Genomic DNA, 26804 nt, shown 5'->3' with positions numbered 1-26804 from the left:
ATAGCTGGCCTCACCGTTAGGCAAAGGAGGAGAAATCAGAAGACTGGCTCCCTATTAGAGGACTCTCCTGGCTGGAAATTTTAGAGGGGGTATTTGTGTATGATGATTGTTTTAAATTTTTGAGTGTTATGTTGATTTTATTGATGTTACCTGCTCTGAGAGTTTAAAAATAAAAATGTATTTTTATTATGACATTATTATCTAATCTAACCTCCTGCTCAGTACTCCTCGGCTTGTCAGTTACTGCAAGCCAGCAATCCCTGCACAGCAGTTGTATTAAGGACTCAAACTTCCTCCTCCCCCCCCCCCGAGCCCCGAAATTAATTAATTTCTTTTTAAGTGTACTTCTGTATTGCTATGAAGAAACACCACAACAATGAAACATTCCCTACTCTTTTGGGGATTCTTTGTGTAATATTCTCTATTTATGTTTGGGAAGATTTCTGATAGGCTGGCCATGGTAACTGGACCCCGATGAGTGATTGTGTGTTCACAGTAAGGTTTAAAAACAAAGAACAAGGACGCCTAGCTGTTCAGGGGAGGCTGCTTCATCACATGCGCCCCCCCTTTCTCTGTTCATGCCCCCCTCCACTGCCAGAAAACACAAACAGGAATGTATTTGGGCTGCCCAATCCCAAAATGACCATGCACAGTGAGGAGAACATTTTATTTTAACGTGGGGAACATAGCTTTACAGTCCCACAGGAACTTGGACTGCACCATTAAAAAAAAAAGAAATCACAGTCAGGAATTGGAGAGAGGAGGCAGATGCTAAGGTGGGCAAAACGCTGCCAAGACTGTCGCATGTTTCTCCCTCTACACAGGCTTGTCCCTGTTTGCTCCCCAGATCACTGTGTGGCAAGAACTGGCAAATCGAGTTTTGGTAATTCCCCTCATCTTAGATCAAATTTGACTAAAACTTGCACCAACCACTTGAGAGCTCTGGGTTGCTGCTGAAGTAATGTTGAAGCAGCACTGAAACCCAAGAGCAAAGAGAGGCTGTCCTGGGGGGAAATTCCTCATGCCAGAGAGGTCCCTAACACAAACATTGCCACCTCCAATTGTTATTAGTTGCAGTATGAAGTGGGGACAGGTAATCTCTCATGAATAAATTGGTGTGTATTTTTTAACAAAAAAAAATTGTTATTGTTCCCCTCCTAGGCTATGCGCTTTTATTTGCATTTTTTCCCTTCAATCTGGCTCATTTTTCAGTACTGGGGCCTGATTGGAGATTGCAAATGCAGCAAACTAAGGTTGGGGCAGACTTATACATGCTTTGGGAAAAAAACTAGAGCTAGAAACATATTTCCCATTAAAACCAATGGAGGGAGCTCTCCTAGAAGGTACACAAGTTAGCTTACAAAATAAAATGTACTAAGGTGTTAATTAAAATCCAGCGTTAAAAAAGCTTAGCCCACAATAAAAACATAATCAATAAAAAACAGACCACTTAAATAACAGTTTCCAGATAACAGTATTACTTAAAACTTAATCCCTCCCCCCCCCCTTGGAGAAAGCAGTGTAAGCAGCACTCAAGGGCAGAATGTGCAGTCCATAAATGAAGTGTCACTACTGGAAAAAAGTACCACTGTATCCGTCTGCCACCTGCCTCACCTTTGAAGGCAGGGGCATAGACATCAGAGCGGGTGAGGTAGATCTTAACTGGCTGGCTGGACAATGTAGGGAGAGGTAGCCATTCAAGTAATAATAAAGTAAAATAAAGTTTGGGAGGGAGGTGTTAGGTTTTTCATAACCAATGATATGAAACAGCATGCGGTAACAAAATTACAGTGCATTGAAGTCAATGGGCTTAGAAGGGTATAACTCTCCTCAGAATTGCACTGTCAGCTAGGCAACTGAATCCATTTGCCCATCATTTCCCTTTTTATGAATAAAAATGAGTCAGTCACCGTCTGTGTTGCCAGCTGAGGGCTGATTCACTATGGCTTGATGTGTATTACTCAAGTGTATCTGGATGATGGACAGAGGGATGAGACTGTTATGAAATGTTCAGGTTGTCCTTGTGACCAGGATGCTGTGGGGCTGAGGACTGGTGGATAGTGGTCTCTCACAGAACATTTTGCTATTGTGCATATCCAAGTGGGTAAATTTGAATATTTCAACAGTATTTCCTCAACACTGAGAATTATGAATTCACCCTAAAGTGCTGCTGTGTGGATTCATTTCTTTCAGATTTATACTGTGGAATCAGATAAATGGAAGGGGGGTGGGGAAGCAGGCTCAGAGGCAGCAGGAGTTTTGTGTCTAGACTAAATAAGCAGCTCATTAATCAATGCTTATTTAAAACAGATTACATTTCAAATCCAGTTCCTCTGTAAGTAGGAAAGATATGTTTCATCCAAAAAAAACACCCCACCCCACTGTAATTTATTATACTGAGCAACATAAATACATATTTACAAGGTGTAATACAGAAGGTGAGAACCTAGGAGGGCTCTGATCAGTCAAAGCAGCAGATAACATGATCTTGATAAAAGATACACATTTTCTGCTAATACATAACAGAAACCTGAAATGTATGTATGGTAGGAAAGGTACAAGCTTGAAGAATACAGCTTCCAAGAGACAGATTGGTTCAAACTTTCATTTGTACTTTTAACAATGGTGAGCATTAATACACTGTAGCCAATCACAAAACATAAATATGTTCTGGCTTGCCCTGCATATCAAATAAATTCCAGAATGCAATAAACCTAAGTCTTGGGGGGAGGGGGGTTGTGACTGGGGCACTGTATGAATGAACAGTTACCCCGTGATGGTCACTCATGATGGTTTCACTCTCTGTTGATCACTACAATTTTAGTACGTGAATCTACCATTTTGAAGGCTCAGAGCTTTCCAAAGGACAAGTATAAGAACACACAATGGTACGAGTTTGAAGGATTATAATATCACAGCGCCTTTGTTATTTATCCTAAATTGCTGCTTTTGCTTCCATGTACTGTCTTGCATATTGTATGTTCTTCTTTGCAGATAGAGTGAGCAGTTTGCTCCTTGATCATATAGACTTTTCATTAATGCTTGTTTAGGTTCTCAGAGACGGAGACTCATCCCAGCTTTATCGCTTGACGCAGCATCCCCAGTAAGGAAACCTGCCAGCCCAGCAGTACGCTGGGTAGATGGACCGTTGAGAAGTGCCCAGAGGGGGATGGGAGAGCCCTTTGAGATCAAAGTCTATGAGATTGATGATGTGGAGCGACTCCAGCGGCGGCGCATGGGAGACAGCAGTGTGAGAATCCCCATTCCCCCTATGGGTGAAAATGTCACATTTGCCTTACTGTATTTGGCTCATTTGTTTGTGTTTCCATTCAGCTCTTCTCCTAGAGCTAAGGGAAAGGGTTTTTAGCTGTGCTAAAAATAATTTTTAAAAGTCATGCCATGCCATAATGAGATCAAGCTTTTCCCTTGCAGAGAGATATAAGAAGATATAATGACGGGAGGCTTTTTGACAGCCCTGTAACCCATAGTATATCCTAACTCACCATTCAGTTTCTCCTTTGTTGCTGTACTCAGCATGTAGCAGCAATACAGTGCTTTGATTTTCATTTATATATAGTCCGCCTTTCTCAGTCAACAGGATAGGACATTCAGTAAGCAATGAAACAGAACTAACCAGTGATCTAAAAAACAGAAATGAAGTGAAGCACAGGTATGGGCTGATCCTGCATTGAGCAGGGGGTTGGACTAGGTGGCCTGTATGGCCCCTTCCAACTCTATGATTCTGTGAATAATATTACACATTAAATGATGCAAAAATTAGTTTCAGTAAGCTGTACCCAGCAACATAGATCACAGTCCCTAATAATTTATCCAAGTAAATGATTTAGAACAGTGCATAATTTTGGGAACACCAGGAGAGTCGGAGCCTTCATGATCTCTTCAAACATAAGGTGCAGACCACAGCAGTGTGTGGAGAGTTGTTGATTTGCACCTATTGCACGTTTGCACCTACAGAAGACCTTGTTCAGATTAGCAAAACGATTGTAATTGTGCGTGAAGGGAAAGTGTCCAAGGCCCTAAAGGGCTGTTTGTGTGATAGCCCAGACTTTAAATTGAGCCTGGTAACTGATGGGCAGCCAATGGAGTGACTGCAGAACGGAAATAAGATGCATGTTCCATCTAGCTCCCAAAAATAGCCAAGCTGAGGCACTCTGTCCCAGCTGAAGTTTCTGAACTGATTTTGAGGGGAGACCAATGTACAGTGCATTACAGTAATCTAGTCTTAGTGTCACTACGGCATGAATCCAGGTGGTCAGATCAGTTGCATCAAGGTAAGGGGAGATTTTTCAAGCTGAGCTGAGTTGGAAGAAAGTCTTTTTTGCAACTGTGTTAACTTGAGGTCATCAGCTAAAGCCAGCAGAGCCATCCTCATCCAATAGCCTGGTCTGCAACCAGACTGAAAAGGGCCCAGAGTTATCCAAGATGACCAGGGGCTGATACTCTCTACCTACAGATTAGAGATGGGGGGAAATTAGCAGCTCATGTGCAGACTCGTGGGGTTCCCCAAACAGAAAAATTTGTCTTCCCTAGTCCATTTTAGGTCAGGAAAACCCATTGTCCAAATCAGGCATCATGCACATGGGTAATGAGGAAAGCCTGCAACCCATGAGTGACTGTTACAGAGGACACTGGCCCAGGAATCTCATACGCATCCTGGGCACTTTATTGTGTGTAATGAGGGCCACCCACCACACAATTACTCAACAATCTCTTCAGTGCTGAAGGTTTACATGCTTGATTATTTCCCCATGTATTGAGTTTCTGTCATTGTTATTACTACTTGGAAGTTCATGTGTTTGAGAGAAATCTAATCTGGCCTCAAACATTCTTTTCCCCTCCTTGATAACTTTCTTTCATCCATCTTATTTGGCAGGAGGTGATTTGCTTCAATGCTAAGCTGAAAATACTAGAACACCGGCAGCAGAGAATCGCAGAGGTCAAGGCCAAGTATGAGTGGTTAATGAGGGAGCTGGAAGTGACCAAACAGTACCTGATGTTGGATCCTAATAAATGGCTCAGTGAATGTAAGGCTTTACTGCATATACTGGGTTATTTGTTTGACACACAGACATTTACTATGCCTCAGCTAAGCTATGAGCCACTGTGCATGTAAGCAAAGATTGTATTGACATTTGACCAAGAGGCAAATTTAAATGGGTTATGTTTCTAGAACTGTTCACACCTAATTCCTATTCAACTCTGACAGTAAAAACAAGTGGACCTATTTGCTCAAGACCTGAACCTGAGAATTGTTTAGCACTGTAGTGGGGAATATTGCCATCGCTAGATTAGCACATATGCGTCTCACTCCAAAGCTCCTGAAAATGAGATTTTCCCCCTTTTGCCCTCAGATTGCCTAGACATATGAATTATATTATAAATCTGCTTTTCTGCTATGAAATAAGACTTCAAGGCAAATTTGACCCTCAGTTGAAAAGGCTCACATAAGAGTTTAATTTTGATTTCTTACACGGAAAGAAAAGGCTAAAGTTCTTATAGTTGTCATAACAGATTTAAAGAATTCCACATTTAAGCTATGAAGATATTTCTAGGAAAAGAATATTTAAATGACACAGGCTCACAAATATTCCACACTTAGTGGAGGAAACCATTGCTACAGATGGTTAAAGCCTACCATGAGAAATTGTTTTGCCACTGACTGACTATTCCTCATTCAGCCACGTTCAGGCTGCCTCCCTCCTGCCCCTCACTAATCAACCTCAGTCTCACCCCCTGGCCTCAGGGCCATTATCAAGGCCAGCTTGGTGTAATGGTTAAGAGGGGCAGATTCTAATCTGGAGATCTGGGTTTGATTCCCCACACCCCCACATGCAATGTTAGGTGACCTTAGGCTCGTCAAAGTCCTGTTAGAATGTGACATTTCTGCACAGATTCCAAGTGTGCATTATAAGACCAACCACTGTGTTCATACTGTCTTTCTGGTTATCCTCCACTAATGGAACTCCACTACCAAGAGAAAAAGGACTCCTCAATAATTTTCTGAACAGTAGCTGTTTTAGTCTGTAAACCAGTTCAGATTGGCAAGGATGGACTGGCATTTCCTATGACATTACACATGCCCAGAAATGAAGGCACCGCAAAATATTAATGATCTGTCTTGAACAATTATACAGGCTTTGTGTAATAACCCTATACTCATTTATAGTCAGTCCCTCAATTTAAAAAGGCTTACTTAAAATGTATACTCAGAGACTAGGCTCTGCATCATAACCAGATGCCAACTCCATACCTAGAAATGCACGAGCCAATGCCAGCTGTGTCACCAGAAACTCAGTCACTTGCTTATCCTCTCCTGTCATAAAAACCATTCCCTACTATTAAAGCCCTTCTGCTGTTTACTGAGGGAAAACCAATCAGTTTCCATGCAAGGGAATCAATAATACAAATCCAGTATCAAAGTGTCAACATTCAGAAATTAGTGAGAGAACATTTTGGATTTCCCATGACACTCTGCAGCTGACATCAAACACATCATGCCTTGACAAAAGGACTTCAGTGGGAGTTCCAGTGAAATTGCAAACTGAAATTATTGTCCAGTTTTATTATGCTGAATTTGGACTTAAATCAAGTTCTAAATTTCTTTCTCGCTACAGCTTTAAAGTTAATGCAGTGTAGCTAGAATGCCAGTCGTATCATGGTGACCACGGCTGTTTTGAATGGGCTGTTGTTATCTACATTTTAGAAATGTTGCAGACTTTCTGCTACCCATTCAGTTTAGTGATCCTTCCCTCCCCCATTGTTTACAATCCTTTCTTCTATGTTCTTGTGTCTGCCAAATGAAATAAATGCTTCATGTATCTAGATTCAAGTGGATAGCCATGTTGGTCTGAAGGAGAGGAATAACGTTTTAGTCCAGTCTCACCTTTAAGACCAACCAAGTTTTACTCTGGGAATAAGTTTTCATGTGCATACACAGGTCTACATATATTTGATGAAGTGAGCTCTAGCGTTCACCTACAAATAATTGATAGTGAAGTTATCAAGTGATGAGACGATACATTGGAGTTAAAAGCACCCTGTCCTTATAATGGTCCTTATAATGGTGTTTTCTGCTCATTCCTGGAGTGTTTGCTCAGTGATACGTAAGAAACTTCCATTTGTACAAGAGCTTCCGTAAATAAATAGGAATATGAAAACTGCTAACATGAAAACTGCCTAGTTTATTATTTATTGTATTGTATTTATGTACCGCCCTCCCCTGAGGCTCAGGGCTATTGAGAACGAGCAGACTTCCTTGGGGCCAGGGATCGCTGGACAGTTGTTCTAGCCCATTCAGGAGAAGCCCCAGTTCTTAACTGCCCTGGCCTCACCCAAAGGCCTGGCAGAAGAGCAGCACCCGCAGCTCTCCCAGGAGCTCATTCCACCAGGCTGGGGCTAGGACTGAAAAGTCCATGGTTCAGGTCAAGGCCAGGAGTACTTCCCATGAGCCAGAAATCACCAACAAGTTCACACTCACCGAGTGAAGTACTCTACACGGGGCATAAGGAAGTAGGCGGTTCTGCAGATATGTGGGGCCCAGGTAGTCGCCCTCACTGCTCCTAGCAGCTTGTCCACTTCGGTTAAAGACTGAAGACATCAAATGTTATCCCCCAGAATGGCCACAGAGCCTCAGGTTCTCTTTCTGTCTCAGGCATGGCAGGTAGATCCCAGCAGAGCTACAAGACTTTATCCATGAAAAAGCTGGCTATTGCCTCACAGCTCAAATCCAATTTACTAACATTTTGGCACCCTTCCTCGAGGGCAGTAAGAGACCAAACTAACCTAAACAATTGTGCTGGGCAAGAACTCGTGGATGTGATTTCCGTGGTGAAAAACTCCCTTTTCACCACTTTCACTGCCATCTCATAAGCCTTCATAAGTGTGCAAAAGGATGTTCTTGCAGCTTCGTCACAAGTCTTCCTCCACACTCGCTCGAACTGTCTCACTTCCCTCTTCCTCTCCTGTAGCTCCGTGGTATATCATGGAGCTAGTTTGAGGCAAGGGCAGAGAGAGCATCTGGGAGTGATCTTGTCAATCGTGGCAGGCAAGCAGGAATGCCAGTACTCCACAAGCTCCACCTGCAAGTTACCGGGAAGTATTGGGCCCCACAGAGTATTCAGGAATATAATAGGATCCATAAGTCTCCGCTGGCAGGCTAAAATGTTCTCGTTGGGGAGGGAGTGGTGTCCAAATGGGGAGGGAGTGGTGTTCAAATCCGGGCCTTCAAGTCCGTTCTCCCTCCTCCTCAGCTTTTGTTTCCTTTCTCACAGTTGACCTTGAACAAGTATTTGACTTGGATTCCATGGAGTACTTAGAGGCTCTTGAGTGTGTGACAGAGCGACTAGAGAATCGTGTCAACTACTGCAAGGCCCACCTCATGATGATCACCTGCTTTGACATCACTTCCAGGCGTCGGTGAAAAAAATGAACCTCAAGAATGTTCCAAACTACTGACACTCCCCTAGCTCCCTTCTGAAAAGCATCCCAAAGACACAGAATGAGGATGAAGGTTGGTGTCATGTTTTGACTGCATGTGTGAGAGAAGAGATATTTTCCCTCCTCAGCTATGCCGAAGAGTGGTGCATGAACCGAACAGGTGAAGCTGAAAGAAGCAACGACACTAAGAAATAAGGATGTGGATTCTCCTAGCCTGAAAGAGCACTTTGAGAAATCTTTAAGGATATGTTTGTAAATAGGACCTGCTGGCAGAAGTGACTTTTCCCTCCCAGCAATAGCGGAGAAGAAAGAAGAGCAGATGTAGGACCATTGCTCAAAGCACCATTATAGTAAAAATACACAGAAAGACTGTCTTAAGTGCCTTGCAAATCTTTATTATCCAAACATTTATGTTCATACTTTCTTGTGTACAGATGGTGCTAGTCAAGAAAAAGACAGAAGATCAAACACATTTTTGGAAATGTATTTACAGCCTGTTTTTTCTCTTGGTGTTTTATCCTATTTCTGACTTGCTGTTTCTAAGTAACTTGTGTTTGTAGAGATATTTCCTAACTGATGCAGCATATAAATAAATGTTAGCTGTCTTTTATTGTTACCAGAGTAAGGCCACTCAAAGAGGATATTAAATCTTCCAGACTGACCCTATAACATTTTACAGTAGTGGAGGAGGAGAGGTCCACTGCTTTTGTTACTAAAGAACATAAATGTAGATTTTCTGGCAAAATAATGGCAATCTTCCTTGGAATACAATAGACTAGGAGAATTAGTGTCTGCATGTTTTTCTTTCCTTTTGTCATTAACAGAGTTATATTTAGAACATGTTTCTCTAATGTTCAGGGGAAGACAGTAAAGCTCTTTTTGTTGATTTTTCATGTAGACTCAGCACTTATTTCTGGTTAGGCCTTCGGCCTAGCCCTAAAGGATGTCTGAATTATGAATTACGTCCCTATGATGAAAATCACATTGTTGACTGGTATACACCTTCTTTTCAGAGGTCCCTGTAGTGGTGAAATGTACCCACTAATTTGACTGCAAACAGAATAATTGTTTTCCTGAATAAGACAAATGTCTATCAGGTCCAGTTTTTTAGCTTATTCAAGATGCAAGTTAGCAGTTCCACTTTTCCTGGCCTTTTGACCTTCCCCCTCAAACCTGACGCTGCAGGGCATATCATTATAGTATGAAAAACATTTAGGATGAAGGAAAACAAGTGGCCCTAGAGTGTATGTAAGACAGAGTATATGAGCCGCCAAACCCGCCCCCCTCCGTCTTTGAGGAAAATATTTTATAATAGAAATTTTTTATTCAGAAAAGTAAAAAAATACTGCACATCACACATGATTTGATTATTTGAGAAGTGAAAAAGACAGCCAGCGTGGTGTAGTGGTTAAAAGCAGTGACCTCTAATCTGGAGAACCAGATTTGATTCCCCACTCCTCCACATGTAGCCAGCTAGATGATCTTGGACCAGTCACAGTTCTCTCAGAGCTCTTTTAGCCCCACTTACCTCACAGGGTGTCTGTTATGGGGAGAGGAAGGGAAAGGCAATTATAAGCTACTTCAGGTGGGAAAAAGCTGGGTACAAAACCGCAGCTCTCCTTCAAAAAGAAAAAAGTAAGCATAAAGCTTATATTAACAATATATATGTAGTTCTTTTACATCACCCTAGTGTCATATACCACATGGTATATTTTTTCAGAGTTTATATTTCCCCCAAAGCTTGTGTATACACTCTAAGAATCGATTATTTCTTTACTTTTCAATTTTTATCAGTCAATATATTCTAATAGTGGACTCCATTCTGATGTTGATTTATTATGCATCAAATATATGAGTTTTGCCATTGTTCCAGATCCCATCCGTTAATTTAACCAGTCCGTATTATCTGGTAAGGATTCTTTTTTCCATCTTTATGTGTAAAGGATTCTAGCAGCTATTACCATGTATTTTACAAGCTTATAATATATTTTAATATTATTTGGTACCATTTTTATTAACATACCTTTTGGATCCAGTGCAAATTTAACTTTCAATATATTTTGCACCTCATCATGAATCTTAATATTTCCTAGCATTTTGACAAGTCCACCAATATAACACCTTGACACTTTCAACGTTTCCCATTATTACTCTTAGTAAATCTTGCTATATATTTAGGATCAATATACTATCTAAAAACATTTTATACCAATTTTCTTTTAACATTTGACATTCTGTAAAGTTCAGCTCATTGACCCACAATGCCTTCCATTGTTCCATTGGTCCACACCTGTATTCTCTCCAAGGTTTTGAGCCCATGTTATCATACAGTCTTTAACTTGTTCTGTTTCAGAATTATATTGCTATAACAATTTATATATTTTGCCTAATAGATGTTTTGTTTCACCAGTTTTCGTAAGCAGTTTTTTCTCTCATTTGACCACCTTGGTTCTTTAGTTGTTCTTTCAGTTTTGAGATAATTTCTGATAAATTAACCTGGGTATGTTCTTTCCTTCTTTCTTAATAGTTTGCCATTCTTTTTCCCTTGCTTGTCCATCATACTCTCATAAATTAAATTGTCTATTTTCTTTCTAGAACTGCAATCATAATAATCACTAATTAAAGAGGCCAGTGGTGAAAGTGATTGACAATATTTCTCAGCACTTAAACCATATCCTTAGCAAGTTGTTTATGATATGTTTATCATTTTGCTTCTGGATCGTTCTCAGCAATTCTTTAACCCATAGATATCTATGGGATATCTACTTTAGTGTCCATTGTCTCTAATCTAGCATTGCTTCCTTGTTACCCAAACCAATGCTGCTGCTTTCTTGTATAAATTAATATTTTGGACTGCAAAGCCTCCACATTTTTAATCATCTTCTGATACTTTGCAATACCTTAATTATGAGAGGGCTGCTCACTCATCATTTTTCCTTTTCCCTTAAAGAGTCTTCTTGGGACCCTGAATACGAATGCCGAGTTTAATGACAAGCTGAATACACATCTAAGGCATTTTCACACATACGTTTTGTATTGAACCTTGCTCTCTTATTTTATAGTTCACATAAAAGACATGATGAAAGACATAAAAAATTATGTAAGATTACCTGGTAATATCAGTGATTCTCTGAAACTGATGAAAATGGCATATGAACAAAGAAAGTAGTTGTATACGGAATCAGAACACAGGTCCATTTAGTAGTATATTAGCTGTTTTGACTTACAGCAGCCTTCTTTCTGAGATCTTTTCACTGGAGATGTTAAGGATTGAATCTAGGACCTTCAGTGTACAAAGTATGTGCTGTTTCACTGATTTGGCAAAGCTAAAATATTACCGTATTTGCCGGCGTATAAGACGACTTTTTTCCTCTGAAAAACATGCCTCCAAGTGGGGGGGTCGTCCTATATGCCGAACGCGCTTCAGTTGGGATAGATATAGCTGCCCATAGTGGCCTCCCGATGCTCACCCGGTGCCCACAGTGTAAGGTGACCAGAATTAAGGGAGGTGGCGGCAGAGGCAGCGCCCCCCCCCGACTGGGCACACCAACTCTTCTGCTGTCTTGTGAACTCCTCCCAGCTCGAAACTTGCTGGGCCTGCCAGACTTATGCCTGCGTGCACGCCCCACCTCGCCACGGCAGCGATGGGCCCTCCCTCCCACATAAGACTCTGAAGCGGGAGGGGGAGAGAGAGCTCCCGAAGGGCCGGCCGGGAGAGCAAGTGGCGAAGGAGTGGAGAAGGAGGAGGATGCTGGGGGGGAGGTGCCAGCCTCTGCTCCCCCTCCCTTACTCTTTCACGGTTCCTGGTGTTTTGAAGCCGCCCCCATTCAGGAAGGGAGCAAACGCTGCCAGCCTGGTACTGGGGCCTGAAAGCTTGGCGTGCAGGGAACGCTATTTCTTGCTCTGCCCTCCGCTCACTTGCTCGCTCCCTATTTGTTTGCAGTTAAATAAGCAGAAGAAGCTGTAGCAGCCTCAACTTGCAAGAGAGAGAGAGAGAGAGAGAAAGAGAGAGAGTTACCCCTCTCCTCTCGCCTTTCTTGCTTTCTTTTCTTTTTTTTTATGCCTCTCTCTTTCTCTCTCTCCCCCCCCCCTTTCTGATGCTCTTTTATGTTTTATTTGGTGTGTGGAAGGTGTGCGGAGGGGGGGGGTAGTCTTATACGTCGAGTATATAACGAACTCTATATTTTGCGTGGAAATGTTGAAGGGTCGTCTTATACGCCTAGTCGTCTTATACACCGGCAAATACGGTAATCTGTTTGGTGAGGGTAAACCATAACAAATTGCAGTGAATACATAAAACATTCTTAAAATATCTTGATACAGGTTTTTTTGCATATAAGAATAGCCAAACGAAAAGTATAATTATAAACCAAAGAGCATCATCTTTAAATAGGACAGGGTCCTATTCAATAAAAGAGTAAGGCCACCTGGGGAGGAGTTAGGGCGGGCCCTGTCCAGGATAAAAACTCAGAGGGCCCAATCAGGAGCCGCTTCGCGGCTCCTGATTGGGCCCTCCGAGAGTCCATCCAGGGCCAAGCAGCCAATGGGGAGGCGCGCAAAGTGCCTTCCAGTTGGCCCCTCACCAGGACAGACCAAAATTCCATCCAGCCAGGGGCAATCTGGAGAAATGGCTGCCAGTCTGCTCCTGACCACCGCAAAGAGAGGAGGTCAGCAGGGCTGCCAAGGGGGATGAGAACAGAGGCTGCGCCAGCCCTTTTCGCCCGAAGGCTGTCCTAACTGCTATGTCCAACTGTAAATTGCCTCAGAACCCTGACAGAGCTGGCAGGGGGCTGCAGAGGGCTCCCCCCTCCCCCCTCCCTTCAGGCCTGGTGCGAAGGAGCCTCTGACAGGCCCTGACTGAGGGGAGGGAGGCCTTTCCAAGAGCAACGCAGGGGAGACTGAGGGCCTTCCTTTTGAGGGGGGGGGGCTTTCCCCTTCTGCCAAACAGTTGGCTGACAGGGAGGCCACATAAAAGCCCCTTCTCACTTAAAATACTGCTCTGGCCGGGGGTTAGACACCGCCAAGCCATGTGTCTTTCTTCTTTGCAACTCTCTGCAGATTTGAGGCCACTGCACAGCGTTATTCTGCAGAGGAAGCTGGCTCTTTTGTCTCCTGTTTCATCTGCACAGCAACCCTGTGCAGTAGGCCTCAAGTCTTTCAATTCAACAACAACCTGTGTGGGAAGCCTTAAATGTTTCTTCTCTACCACAACCCTGTCCAAAGTAGCTCTAGCGCCCGTTGTATTCTTGGAGACAACGGGTTTTGCCCCTAGTGTATATAATAATATTATATGGCTACCTTTTAAAAAATCCATACAAACCCATTAAAAAAAAGGTGAAGTCAGTGGTTTGGGAGAAATAGGGGATCAGGGGACATTAATCTGGCCTCACTTTCACAAGTGAACAGTGATGAGTGTCATCCCAACTTGGCCCATTCCCCCCCCCCCATCTGGGCTGGTCACATGCTGCTCCAATAGCTCAATTGGGAGGCAAATGTATCTATAGCACCTGTTTGCATAAAAGATTAATCAGTTAGCTAAGGATATATGCACAGAAGTCTGCTAGCACCCAGATAGCAATATCCAGATTGAAATATATACTTTTGAGATAAAAATATTGCTAACTTCCATTTGTCTTCACACCTGCTTGATTAAAAATCTAGCAACTTCTTCGCACTGCCAAAGGACTACTAAACCTCAGTTTTTTTCATAATGTAAAATAAACCAAACATTCACAATTGTTAAGCAGCATCATGTGCAGACTGGTGCCAACCAGTCTATGTTTACTTAGATCGCCATTCTCATTAAATTAACTCTGCAGCCTTAGTTTCATTAAATACATATAGTGACTTTACAGAAAGCCAACTGATGTCTAATGAAGTGATTTCATTGGTCTCTGACACTCCCTACCTCATTTTTATCAAGACATGCTGAATATTTTGGGTGCTATGTCTGTATTTGGGGGGAAATTGATTGTAATCAGTATGGTTGATTGATTGTAATTGGTATATTTCATTTCTGTGGCTTTTGTGCATAATATCCTGACTGATTGAGAGGGCTAGACTAAGATTGTGGTGGTAGTGGTTCAAATTGCCATTTTTGCCATGAGGTTGGTGTTCTTGTTGTCCTAAAGAGGAAAGGAAAAACTTTGCCATCAAATTGAATTCGCCATCAAATTGAAACTGATTTAAAGTGGCCCCAGAAGAGTTTTAAGGCAAGAAGCGCACAGAGGTGGCCAGCCAAGCCTGCTTTTGTGTGGCAGCCTGTCCTGAACTTCCTTGGTAGCCTCCTAGCTGGATGCTACCCCATGCTGCTGACTCTGTTCAGCCATTCTTGCTAAAGCATAAACACTCCAATGTAGAACAGGTTTCTGGGCACACAAAATCTGGCCTTGGCTACATGAGAAGTCCAGCAAATACAGCTCCCCTACTTGTGTAAAACTGCTGAAGATACACATACACAGCCTCTTAAGAAACTGCTGACAAACTGCCAACCAGCTATTTTAGAGAAAATGGGGAAAATAGAATCATAGAATCATAGAATCATAGAATCATAGAGTTGGAAGGGGCCATACAGGCCATCTAGTCCAACCCCCTGCTCAACGCAGGATTAGCCCTAAGCATCCTAAAGCATCCAAGTAAAGTGTGTATCCAACCTTTGCTTGAAGACTTCCAGTGAGGGGGCACTCACCACCTCCTTAGGCAGCCTATTCCACTGCTGAACGACTCTGACTGAGAAAAACTTTTTCCTGATATCTAGCCTATATCGTTGTACTTGAAGTTTAAACCCATTACTGCGTGTCCTTTCCTCTGCAGCCAGCAGAAACAGCATCCTGCCCTCCTCCAAGTGACAACCTTTCAAATACTTAAAGAGGCCTATCATGTCCCCTCTCAACCTCCTTTTCTCCAGGCTGAACATTCCCAAGTCCCTCAACCTATCTTCATAGGGCTTGGTCCCTTGGCCCCAGATCATCTTCGTCGCTCTCCTCTGTACCCTTTCAATTTTATCTACGTCCTTCTTGAAGTGAGGCCTCCAGAACTGCACACAGTACTCCAGGTGTGGTCTGACCAGTGCCGTATACAATGGGACTATGACATCTTGTGATTTTGATGTGATGCCTCTGTTGATACAGCCCAAAATGGCATTTGCCTTTTTACCGCTGCATCACACTGCCTGCTCATGTTTAGTTTACAATCCACAAGTACCCCAAGGTCTCGTTCACACACAGTGCTACCTAGAAGTGTATCCCCCATCCAGTAGGCATGCTTTTCATTTTTCTGACCCAGATGCAGAACTTTACACTTATCTTTATTAAATTGCATCTTGTTCTCATTTGCCCATTTTTCCATTGTGTTCAGATCTCGTTGAACTCTGTCTCTATCTTCCGGAGTATTTGCCAGTCCTCCCAATTTGGTGTCATCTGCAAACTTGATGAGTAGTCCCTCCACCCCCTCATCTAGATCATTAATAAATATGTTAAAAAGTACCGGGCCGAGCACCGAACCCTGAGGTACCCCGCTACTCACCTCTCTCCAGTCTGATGAAACACCATTGACAACAACTCTTTGAGTGCGGTTCTCTAACCAATTCCCTATCCACCTAACGATCTGAAAATCCAGATTGCAGTCCTTCAACTTATCCATCAGAACATCATGGGGAACCTTGTCAAAAGCTTTACTAAAATCCAAGTAAATGACATCAACCAAATTTCCCCAATCCAGCAAACCTGTTACTTGGTCAAAAAAGGAAACTAGGTTGGTCTGGCAGGACCTGTTGGAGACAAATCCATGCTGACTTCCTTGGATCACCAAATTGTCCTCCAGATGTTTGCAGATCGCTCCCTTTAATATCTGCTCCATTATCTTCCCCACAACAGAGGTCAGACTCACTGGTCTGTAGTTTCCCGGGTCATCCTTCCTCCCTTTTTTGAAGATCGGAATAACGTTTGCTCTTTTCCAGTCCTCCGGGACATCTCCAGTCCTTAAAGAGGTTCCGAAGATGATGGACAAGGGCTGTGCAAGTTCTCTGGAAAGTTCTTTGAGTACTCTCGGGTGCATTTCATCTGGACCAGGGGATTTGAACTCATCCAGTGCAGCTAAATGCCTCTCGACCACCTCTCTATCCATGTTAACCTGCCACCCAGACACTATCCTTTGGCTACAGCCATCTCTAGATGTGCCTAAACACTTAGACCTGTGGGAAAAAACAGATGTAAAATAGGCACTAAGCCTTTCTGCTTTCTCTGCATCTTTCGTTAGAGTTTGTCCATCCGCACCCAACAGCGGGCCTATTGCCTCCTTTACTTTACGTTTGCTCCTCACGTAACTGAAAAATCTTTTCTTGTTACAATGGGCTTCCCTGGCCAATCTTAGCTCACTCTCAGCTTTGGCCTTTCTGATGATTGATCTACAGTGCCTAGTAACCTGTAGGTACTCTTCTTTAGAGCTCTGTCCTTCCCTCCATTTCCTGAACATTTTCCTTTTCTTTCTTAGTTCCTCTTGAAGTTCTCTGTTCATCCAAATAGGCTTCTTAGAGCTCCTGCAGTGTTTTCGTATTTCTGGAATAGTCATTGATTGAGCATGCAATAGCTCTTGTTTGAGTAGCGCCCACCCTTCACATGCTCCCTTCCCATCCAGCATTCTCGTCCATGGTATGACACTCATCATGTCTCTGAGTTTATTAAAGTTTGCCCTACGAAAATCCAACATCCGCGTCTGGCTACAAGCTTCCTTGGCTCCCCATCTCAAAAGGAATTCTATGAGGACATGGTCACTTCCCCCTAGGGTCCCCACCTCCTTCACCTCATCCACCAACTCTTGCCTGTTGGCAAGAACATAGAACATTATATTCACCCACCCTAGCCTGGCAAATAGATCAGTCAGACTTTACCATTTTAAAAGGCCTCCAGGTGTATTTGATCAGAATTTACATCTTATTCGTTTTGAGAAATAATAGCATCCTTGACTGTTATTTCTATAAACCACCTTGCAATAGCTTTGATTCAATAACTAGATGCAATAGTCAAAGTTAATGATACATTCAGATAATAAATACTGTTTCTGGAATTGTTGTATAGCAATATGCTGATGAATTAAATAATGACTCAGGTTAGACCACATTGATAGGAACAGAATAACTACTCTCCTGTTTCAGGCTTCTAGCTGTTGATAGAGATGTCAATGGACTTACTTTTTCTACACATAGCTACCCTTCTGCTTAGAATGATGAAAGCTTGTGGATCAAAATGTGGATTCAATTCTCCTTGGTTCTCAGTTACAGAGGAGCCAAAAATTATTACCTTTGAAAACATGGATGAAATCAGAGCCTGGATTCATGGGTGAGATAGCTCAGGGGATATCTGTTCCTGGGCTAGGAAAAGGATTTAGATAGTGCCTTCATTCATGAACAATTGGATAGCTGCTTGGGAGGCAATGAAAACAAGCATTGGAGCAATTGTAATGCTCCATTATGTTTAACTTTGTCATGGGTTTCAAGGCTATTGATATTACCTCTTCCACCTCACTGTCTTCAGACTCATTTTCATATGTCTTAAATTTTCTGAACAATATTATTGTCAAATAAGACAACTTCCCAAGATCTGAGCAACTTGGCTCTTCTGAATGCTTGGAAAGACTTCCACTCATTTTGAAAATTAATTTAATACCACTTCATTGGACATCAGAGTAAACTTTCCTGACCATTTACTGGATCAAGAAATGTGGACATAAATTGGATGCACATTGAGATGCATGTCTGAATGTGGGTATCAGTCATGGATATGTCATTTGTTTTCAATATGCTGGTCTACATTATGATGCAAATAGTCTCATCCAATACTGCAGTGGGCTACTGCTGAATTAGCAATTCAAGTTTAGCCAGGCTTCTTAAATGTGTCTTTTTTAGTTCTACACTTTTCCTACAAGGCAAGCAGGAGATGCTTAGATTAGGTTCTGGAAAGGGAGAACAGTCCATAGTAAATCTGTGCAGTGCTAAAGCACATTATGAAACATCTCAGAGCTGTTTCAAACAAAACAGTTTCTCTTACCCCAGGCACAGACAACACAGCCAAATGCAGCCTCCCAGCTATGTATGACTTGATAACGCTCATGTTTTTGTTGCCTGCTTGAAATTGCAAAAACGACTGTGCATCTGGCAGGCCACAATACATGGCTGGCAGACTTCAGTACATTCAGTTTAGTGGGCTGCTAGATGTGCAAGCGTCTTTTCTATATAAACAGCCATGATGAGCCCACAACAACTTTTGAGAGCAGCCTTGGGAGGTCCCCAGCCTGAGTTGGGAGATGTGTATCCATGATTGCGGGGTTGCTGCTGGTTGGCCACCTGTTAAAAGCTGCTCACAGAAATTTGTGCATGGAAAGGGGGGATGATTTTTATTGTGTGAACCAGCATGTGATAGGTTTGATTTTGGCATACAATGAGAAATGTAGAAAGAACAGGTGGCTTTTCTTTCATCCTTTTGATTTCAACATGTCTGCAAAAGGGCAGACAGAAACTGCAAGAGTACATGAAAGAACCTATGCCTGGCTCTGCAAAAATCAGGAATATCACATATGTAATGGAATACAGAACAATGGCATAGATGCACCACCACTTGTACATAATACATATATGCATGAAAATCTGATTCCTTACAGTTCACCTGAAAAAAAGAGGGAGGGGAATTAAATCTTATTGTGCATATGCTTGCCCATCACGTGCTGCTTTGCATGCAAATACATTGTTTTGAGTCTGTTGGCTACATGAATCAAGCCTTCAGTTTCTTTTTTTTCCCCCATCTCCAAACTGTCATGCTAGAGTTGGAAAATAGCTACAGTTAAAAGCTGTACTTGTTTTCCAGCTCTATTTTGAAAGTTAAAAGCCTCACTGCACAGATATTGCTCTCTTTGCCCGATTAAAAACTATAATGCAGGAGATGATGAGGGATTTTCAGGATGTCTGCCATAAAGATGAGAATCTGCATGAGGTTGAAACAGGGTAGTTACTCACAAGTGGCACAACATCATTTAGCTCATCACTTTACAGCCCTACTCATCAGCAGGCTGGCCATTTATGCCACATTTTATAGAAACTACACTTTTTAAAAATGTAGAGATGTTATCATTTCTGCCTCTTCTTCAGTCTATAAGGCCATGTGGCTGTGCTTGATTCATATAAACCTTTAAAAAACTAACCTCCATAAAACTGGTAAAAATAGATTTGGATGCCACTCATTTAAGGTCTGATGTGATGAATATATAGAGGGAGCTTTGTTCTTCAAAATAAAATCCTGATATTTCAAAACTCTTTTCTTGCTCCATGTTACACCAAAGTCATTGAAGTATAACATACAGGATGAAGAATCAAATAGAACGGTGCCTCTAACGGTGCCATTTTGAGACAACTTCTCGTAGAGAAAAAGCAGCATATAAGAACCAACTACTCCTTCAGTGGCTGTTTTCTTATTATGGCCATAAATTAAATTTAAATCATGGGATTCTTTCTCATTAAACTTGTGACTCTCCCAAAGAGTAGTAAACAAATCATCAGACCCACATTTGTTGAATTAAGGAAAAATATGATTTTGGGGGTAAATTCAAGGATGGAAGGGATTCCTGGTCCCAACTAATATTGACTAATTTCTTTTTAGCCTAGTTCACACATTTCTGTGAATGTGTAAGAAAGAACCAATGCACGTTCATTTTGCAAATAAAACCAGGGACTAAGAAATTTAGGGTTTAAATACCATGTTGAACTGTACATATGTTGAACCTAACATGAGAATTTATATAAATATAACTAAGTATATCTTGTACACAGACTATATGTATGTTCATTGTAACTTGTGAACAATGCTTTTGTGTTAAGGTTGCATAGTATAGCTGAGCACACATAATGCCATTCCCTAACAAATAAGTCAGGACTGTAGCCAGCTAAGAAACTGTCCCATGTTTCCCAAGGACTTTCTCTTGTCAGACTGTTCAGACTAAGTCCTCAGAATTCCTGAGGATTACTTAGTCTGATTTTTTCATTCTATAAGTTTTGCTCATCAATTTCTGCCAATCATATTCAAGAACTAAATTCCAATCAATGCAAACTGAAAGGTTAATGTTGCAAGATGTTCTATGGTTAGTTCTTTAGGTAATGCTCTCATAGGGAAAACTGAGTGATACTCTCTCAAATAACCTCTCCCAGAAACATCATCTAACTTTGAGTGGCCCTACTCAAATGTGGAACATATTTTATAATAAAATGATGGTAATAAAGTGGTGCTTAAAGCAGTTTCAGCTATATTTATATTACACATACACTCCATATGGTATAGTCACCTTATGTATTGTATAACATGCGTGTGTGAGCGGATATCTTAATATAACACACACTTGCCTAGAGATTTTATGTACACAGATACTACTTTTTGCTAAATTTTAACTTCCCTGTTTTCCCTAGCTGAAACTGCTATCTGACATCCATCACCTATTTGACATATGAAGGACATAATTTATTTGTAAACTCAGGATGTTCTTGCTTTATAGACTTGCTTGTACTTTATAATTTATTTACCCATCATGATTGGAAATGCTTATCTAAGTGCTATGCATTGAAGTGTACATTTGCTGAATCCATTTCATTCTGTCTGTGGCTGTGTCCTTTCTCATAGTAACAGTGGTATAATAGAGAGACATGAGGTTGGAGACCAGCTCTGGTGATGGGCACAGTGCTTCAACTGAGTTAGTCAAGTCAGGATAAGTCCCACAAGAAGATGGAACCACAAACTGATGTTCTGCTATATTTGCTAAGCTTTATTGGGACAGAAAGAAAAACAGGCGACAGCAGGACAAGAATGGGAAAAGAAACAACCTGGAAATTTACAAGTTTATTGAATTAATATGTTGAGCCTTTTGCCATTAAAATGTAAAGTTTACTGTTTGCTGGCTTGAAAAATCTCTTACCTTTTGTGGTATATGAGGTGTGAAACATATTGTCAAAATATGATGTTTAAAAGGTATCAAAATATAGTGGCATTAAATGTTTACTTTATCTTACCAACCCTTCCTTGTGCTTCTCCCCAAATCTGGGCTGGGGGGGCGGGGAAGCTTGATTCTTTACAGAGGTTTCTGGGGTATGTTTTTGGTAATGCGAAATGAGGCATTATGCAGTCATGACCCTGAGAGAAAGACTGCGAACAAACCGTGGTTTTACTTACCAAGGTATGGATTGGATCCTTGCTGATTCTAATATCTGGCTGGCTGATTAAATGATTCCTAAGGAAGTAACAGTCAAGTACATAAAGTTTCAAGGGATTAGCTTCAAGAACCTTAGCTGGAATCACAACTGTGATGTACACAAGGATTATTGGCAAAGGCCAAGATGATACACAGATCTTCACAGTTTGCTTCTTCATGAGCAGCCATCAATTCCTAAAACATAAAAACTACAGAATTTGTAGGACAGCCAGCATGACAGGATACATCACATTGAACAGATGGTAGATAGATTCAGCCAGGTATCTGTGTTGAGCTGAAGCAGCAGAACACTGGCAATGGCATCTTTAAGGCCAACAAAGTTGAATTCTAAGTTTTTCTGTGCTGATGCAAATGAGTAGCCGTGTTGGTCTGAAGTGGCACAATAAAATCAGAGTCCAGTAGCACCTTTAAGACCAACAAAGATGTATTCAAGGCATGAGCTTTCGAGTGCAAGCACTCTTCGTCAGACTAAGAACTGCCCATCATAACAGTAGGAATATATAAGCAAAAGTTAATCCAGTTACATTAGTAAACTGTGTCCTACTATCATGATGATAGTTCTTAATCTGACAAAGAGTGTTTGCACTCGAAAGCTCATGCCTTGAATAAATCTTTGTTGGTCTTAAAGGTGCTACTGGACTCTGATTTTTCTGTGCTGTTATCTTATTCCTTCAAGGTATAGAGTTGAAAGACTGCATTTCCCTTCGGCAGCCCAGCACCTCTGGGATATGTAAATGTCGTTCTTAAAGTGTATTTTCTGAAATGATTTTTGCTTGATATAGCAGTCACTATATGAAACTACAGATACAGTGACTTGGGGTGATGCTAGCTTACCTGCTTTCAGATAGGTACTTTTTAAGGTTTAAGTTGTTGGGGATCTTTCCTCATTGTAGGTATTAGTTTTGCACCAGTTCTGCCTGGCTCCTTTATCTAGTCCCAGGTCACTACCACTCAGTTCAGTTAGCTTTATTACGGTCATAGACCAGCACAAGATGATGCAAAAACATCCATTAAAACCAGGAATTAAAGCATCTTAAAACATAGCAATACAAAATAGAATAATAATAAGGTACATAAACACAGCTGTCCAGTTCACTTGAAACAGACCATTCTATTATGAATTTTGATTGCTGCTGCACAGAACTTGGCAACTCTATGGGTTGTATCATTATCCATATCTGCAAGCAGCAGAGAAATGTAAAATTCTCCTGGACGCCCTGGGAATCTGCCTAACAGTGGAAGAATTAGACTAATACGAATGTCATTATAATATCAACATTGAAGGAGAATATATTCCATGGTTTCTATATGTCCAGAGCCACAGGTACATTTCCTTTCGATATAGGGTATTTTTCTATATCTTCCTTCTAATACAGCTGAAGGGAAGGCATTACAGCGTGCCAAAGTGAAGGCCCTCCTATGACTAGGTACTTCAGGCTTCCTCACTGTAGATATTAGTTTTGCCCCAGTTCTTTCTGGCTCCATTATCCAGTCCCAGGTCACTACCACTCATTTTTCTTGCCAGGTTCCTGATTTTCAGACTATTTCCAACTTTCGCCCACTTTCTTTGCCCTTTCTCTCGCCCAGCATCTCCAACACTCCTTTGTCCTTAGATCATACATGCTATCATGGTCAGCATTGTGGGGTCTTCCGCACTCGTTCAAAATAGCACAATGGTTACAAATTGAAATCGCTACTGTTTTGCTGTTATGCACAACGTCGTTGACAATCTGCAACACTCCTGAAACTGATCCGCAAAAAGCGCTTCGGTGTAGCGCTTTCAGGGAAATCCCAAAAAGTGGATTCACCCTCCGGAAAGCGCCACACTCTTGCAACCAATCTGCAACACTAGCGGGAAAGTTCTGTGCGTTACCATTGTTGCGGTTTCTGCAAAGTCCCTCCCCCTAGCTCTCTCCTCTGATCTTCCGGCGAAGCGATCGCCATTTGTTGTTCTCGGAGCAAGAGGAGATCAATGCACCGGCGAACCTTCGTTTACCCAGCGAAGCTTCCCTGGCTGCAGTCCCTCCCCAGAGCTGTTTTAAGTCACCAAGCACAAAGCAACACAACATTTGCTGGTTTATTTTCCCTTTATTTTTCACTGTATTTTCAGCCGAAAATCGCGCCCGTGTTGAGGGGGGGGTATTTTTTTTTACTCGGGGGGGAGCATGGCAACGATGAAACGGCAGCTCAAACACCACCTGCTAGCTAGATGGGTCTCTCCGTTGCAACGAATCAACGTAGATTCATTTCAACGTGTGTGTGTTTTTAAACCTTCCTTAAAGGGAAAGGGGCTTTTTGGGAGCATGATAACGGCCATCCATTGGCTGCTTGACGGCCAGGGGTGGGACAAAGCTCAGCAATATCGCTTCCTGGCTAGCGATTTTTGCCGAGACTGGAAACCTGTGAGAAACTATATAAACGCAACTGGATTCCACTACAAAGCCAGGTATGCATAATGACGAATTCCACTATTTAAAATGGCGTTTTTTCGTTCCGCAACCAAATTTGCTATATAGATCCTGGTGCGGAATGGCCCTGTGAATTTTTTTCATATTTCTCTTCCTGGCTAGCATGCATTCCTTTGATTCCTGATTCTTCTGCCCTTTGCCTCAGGACCAACTGCCAGTCCCCAGGCAGAGGCTGGAGGCTTCCAATAATTACATCTGATCTCCAAACTACAGAAATCATTTCTCCTGTAGAAAATGGCCGCTTCAGAGAATAGACTGCATGGCATCACATCCTAGCTGAGCTCCCTTCCCTCTCCAGACTCCCCCTCCCCCCCCAAAATCTCCAGGAATTTACCAACCTAATGTTGGCAACCTTATACTGAAACCTCCACCTGCCACTGCATCTTCAGAATATTTTACTCAACTTTTAAAAACTTGGCTGGGTATTGTTTTATGTGGGGTTTTAAATGGATGTAAACTACTATGAGCCAGGTGTGCCAGGAGTGGCGGTTAATAAATATAAGTAATAAATAAATAAACCTCCTTCAGAACAGAAGTGGAAACAAACTGGCAGGATACGTCCCATAGGACAACTGGGACAATGCCCCCCGCCAGCTGATCTGCAGTGACTGGAGCTGTGAATGGGCAAGGCTGATCTTTCTACAAACAAACCTGAAAAGGGCCCCAGGTTTGCAGGAAAAGGGGAAATTTAAGCACACACATACAGGGTTTTTACAAGCTGCACAATTCTTCAGTGGCTGTCACAGTATTCCAGGCTGAATTTCTGTATGTACTAGGCACAGGGAGAGAACAGGACCCTTTTCAGGGTTGTTTTGGCCTTGGAGAGAGAACTCATTGACTGAATATGCACTGCAGCGGATGTGCTGGCCTGCCACTGATGTACGCATGGGGGAGGACACCCCCTGGCACATGCCCTGGAATTGTCTATGCGCATGCACAACTTTGGGGCAGGAAGGTGCCACTGTGCCTCGCAGCAGCAGCAGCAGAAGGGCCAGGGGGCACAGCAGTCCCACCACACCATGGTGGGAGATAGGGCTGCCTATTCCTAGATATTTAGGCATGAAGGCTGGGGAGGATGGGATTTGAGGACCACTGGCTGGCTCCATACAACTGATCCATATAGTTCCCCTAAGCAGAGGAATCTGGAGGGAAGAGGGAAAGCTGAAGACAAAAGGGACAGATAAACATAGTTTGGATGTTGGGTTGAAAGTGGAGATAGAAACAGGAAAAGGGGAAAGAATATGGGGGTTTACAAGAGTGAAAAAGAGGAAATACTGGGGGAAAGGGAAATTTATGTCCTTGTTTGTCTCTGTCTCTGCCAAATTCTGAACTGTGTTTTGTGACAGGTTGCCAAGGCAGTCCCAAACTTTACATTAGTGTAGCCTGGAAGTTTCTAGAATGAATATCACTTCTTTAGGAACGGAGGTAACCATTAAAGACACTTCTGCTTATACTCACTGCTTGGGACTGCAGAACATCTCCAGACTGATCCTTCAAGAAGAATGTCACATAGGGTTGCCAACCTCCAGGTGGTTACTAGAGATCTCCTGAAATCAGATCACTTGGAGAAAATGTCCACTTTGAAAGGTGGCTATTATACCCATTGAAGTGCCTCCCCTCCCCACACCCTGCACTCCTAAGTCTCCACCCCTCCCCCAAAATCTCCAGGTGTTTCCTATCAGGCAACCCTAACACAACCCCATCCAAAACAGAATTAGTCACCATGTACACACTACTAATATTTTCATTTGTCAGAACTGAACTCACGTACTTTTCCGTGCTTGAGCATCCTGCTGAAGACAAGGCAGCAACAAACTAAGGCGTGTTTCACTTCCATTTCACTCCAGGTTCAGATGGGTGTGGAAGACTAACAAGCAGCGTTGCTAGAATGACAGGCTAGCAGGTCCCAGAGAAAAGCAAAATCCTGTCCTGTGGGATTCCATTTATAGGGAAGAAAGCACATTTAAAATTCCATAGAAGCTGGTGTGTGAACAATTAAAAGGAGTGTCACAGGGGAGGGTAAGCAAAAGGCACCAGGCAGCCTGTGACAGCAGAAGCATTGTTTGATCAGGCAAGATATATATATTTTACATTTTTCTCATGAAACAGCAATGTAGAACTATTGCTACGGTGACTATTTTTGTCATGATTTTCAAGGTCACCAGCAAGAATCTCAACTCTGATGAGGAAGAAACTGCCATGAAATTATTGGTTTCTGCTGACAGCAAAGGAGAGGCTTAGATTCAATTCCAGGCCAGGCTTTCTATGGCCCCCAGCTTGCCTTCCAAAGGTTATCTGTGTAGCCAGTTAAATAAAATGTAAAATTATAGTGTGCACAATGAAATTTGTTGAAAAGCTCATATGATCTCTATTATTTCTGTTTAGGAGCTGTAAACAAGGATCAAAATGGGAACTAGTTAATCCTCTCCTGTTTGCATTTAGGAGCATACAGTCAAATATTGTTGACCCTAAACATTGTCTGATATATCCAGCATTGGAGTAAGTAGGTTATATCTGAGGCAGTCAAAAGCTTCACGGAATGAGTCTAGAATCTCTGGGAAGCCTGTACCAGTCTGTGTAGACAGTACTGACCCTGAAGGAATGATGATCCAGTTCAATATGAGGAAGCTTCATGTG

The 26804-nt window shown here is 42.1% G+C and overlaps 1 protein-coding gene across 5 annotated transcripts in view; it reads left to right on the top strand.

The window, feature by feature from the left end:
• KIF26B (kinesin family member 26B) overlaps nt 1–15419 on the top strand; it is a 412305-nt gene extending 396886 nt beyond the window's left edge. For 2 of the 5 annotated variants that reach the window (XM_077344354.1, XM_077344338.1), the window contains exons 13-15: nt 3051–3250; nt 4895–5045; nt 8271–15419. In XM_077344354.1, coding sequence (XP_077200469.1) covers nt 3051–3250; nt 4895–5045; nt 8271–8440 — 521 coding nt within the window. In that variant the 3' untranslated portion in view covers nt 8441–15419. The remainder of the gene's footprint in view (nt 1–3050; nt 3251–4894; nt 5046–8270) is intronic. The other 3 variants (XM_077344362.1, XM_077344372.1, XM_077344346.1) reach the window with 2 other exon arrangements.
• Nucleotides 15420–26804: the final 11385 nt, after the last annotated feature.

This window comes from Paroedura picta, chromosome 1 (genome assembly GCF_049243985.1).
Source record: "Paroedura picta isolate Pp20150507F chromosome 1, Ppicta_v3.0, whole genome shotgun sequence".
Classification (NCBI taxonomy): Eukaryota; Metazoa; Chordata; class Lepidosauria; order Squamata; family Gekkonidae; genus Paroedura; species Paroedura picta.
Note: the sequence above shows the minus strand (reverse complement) of the source record. Positions and strands in the feature narration are given on the sequence as shown.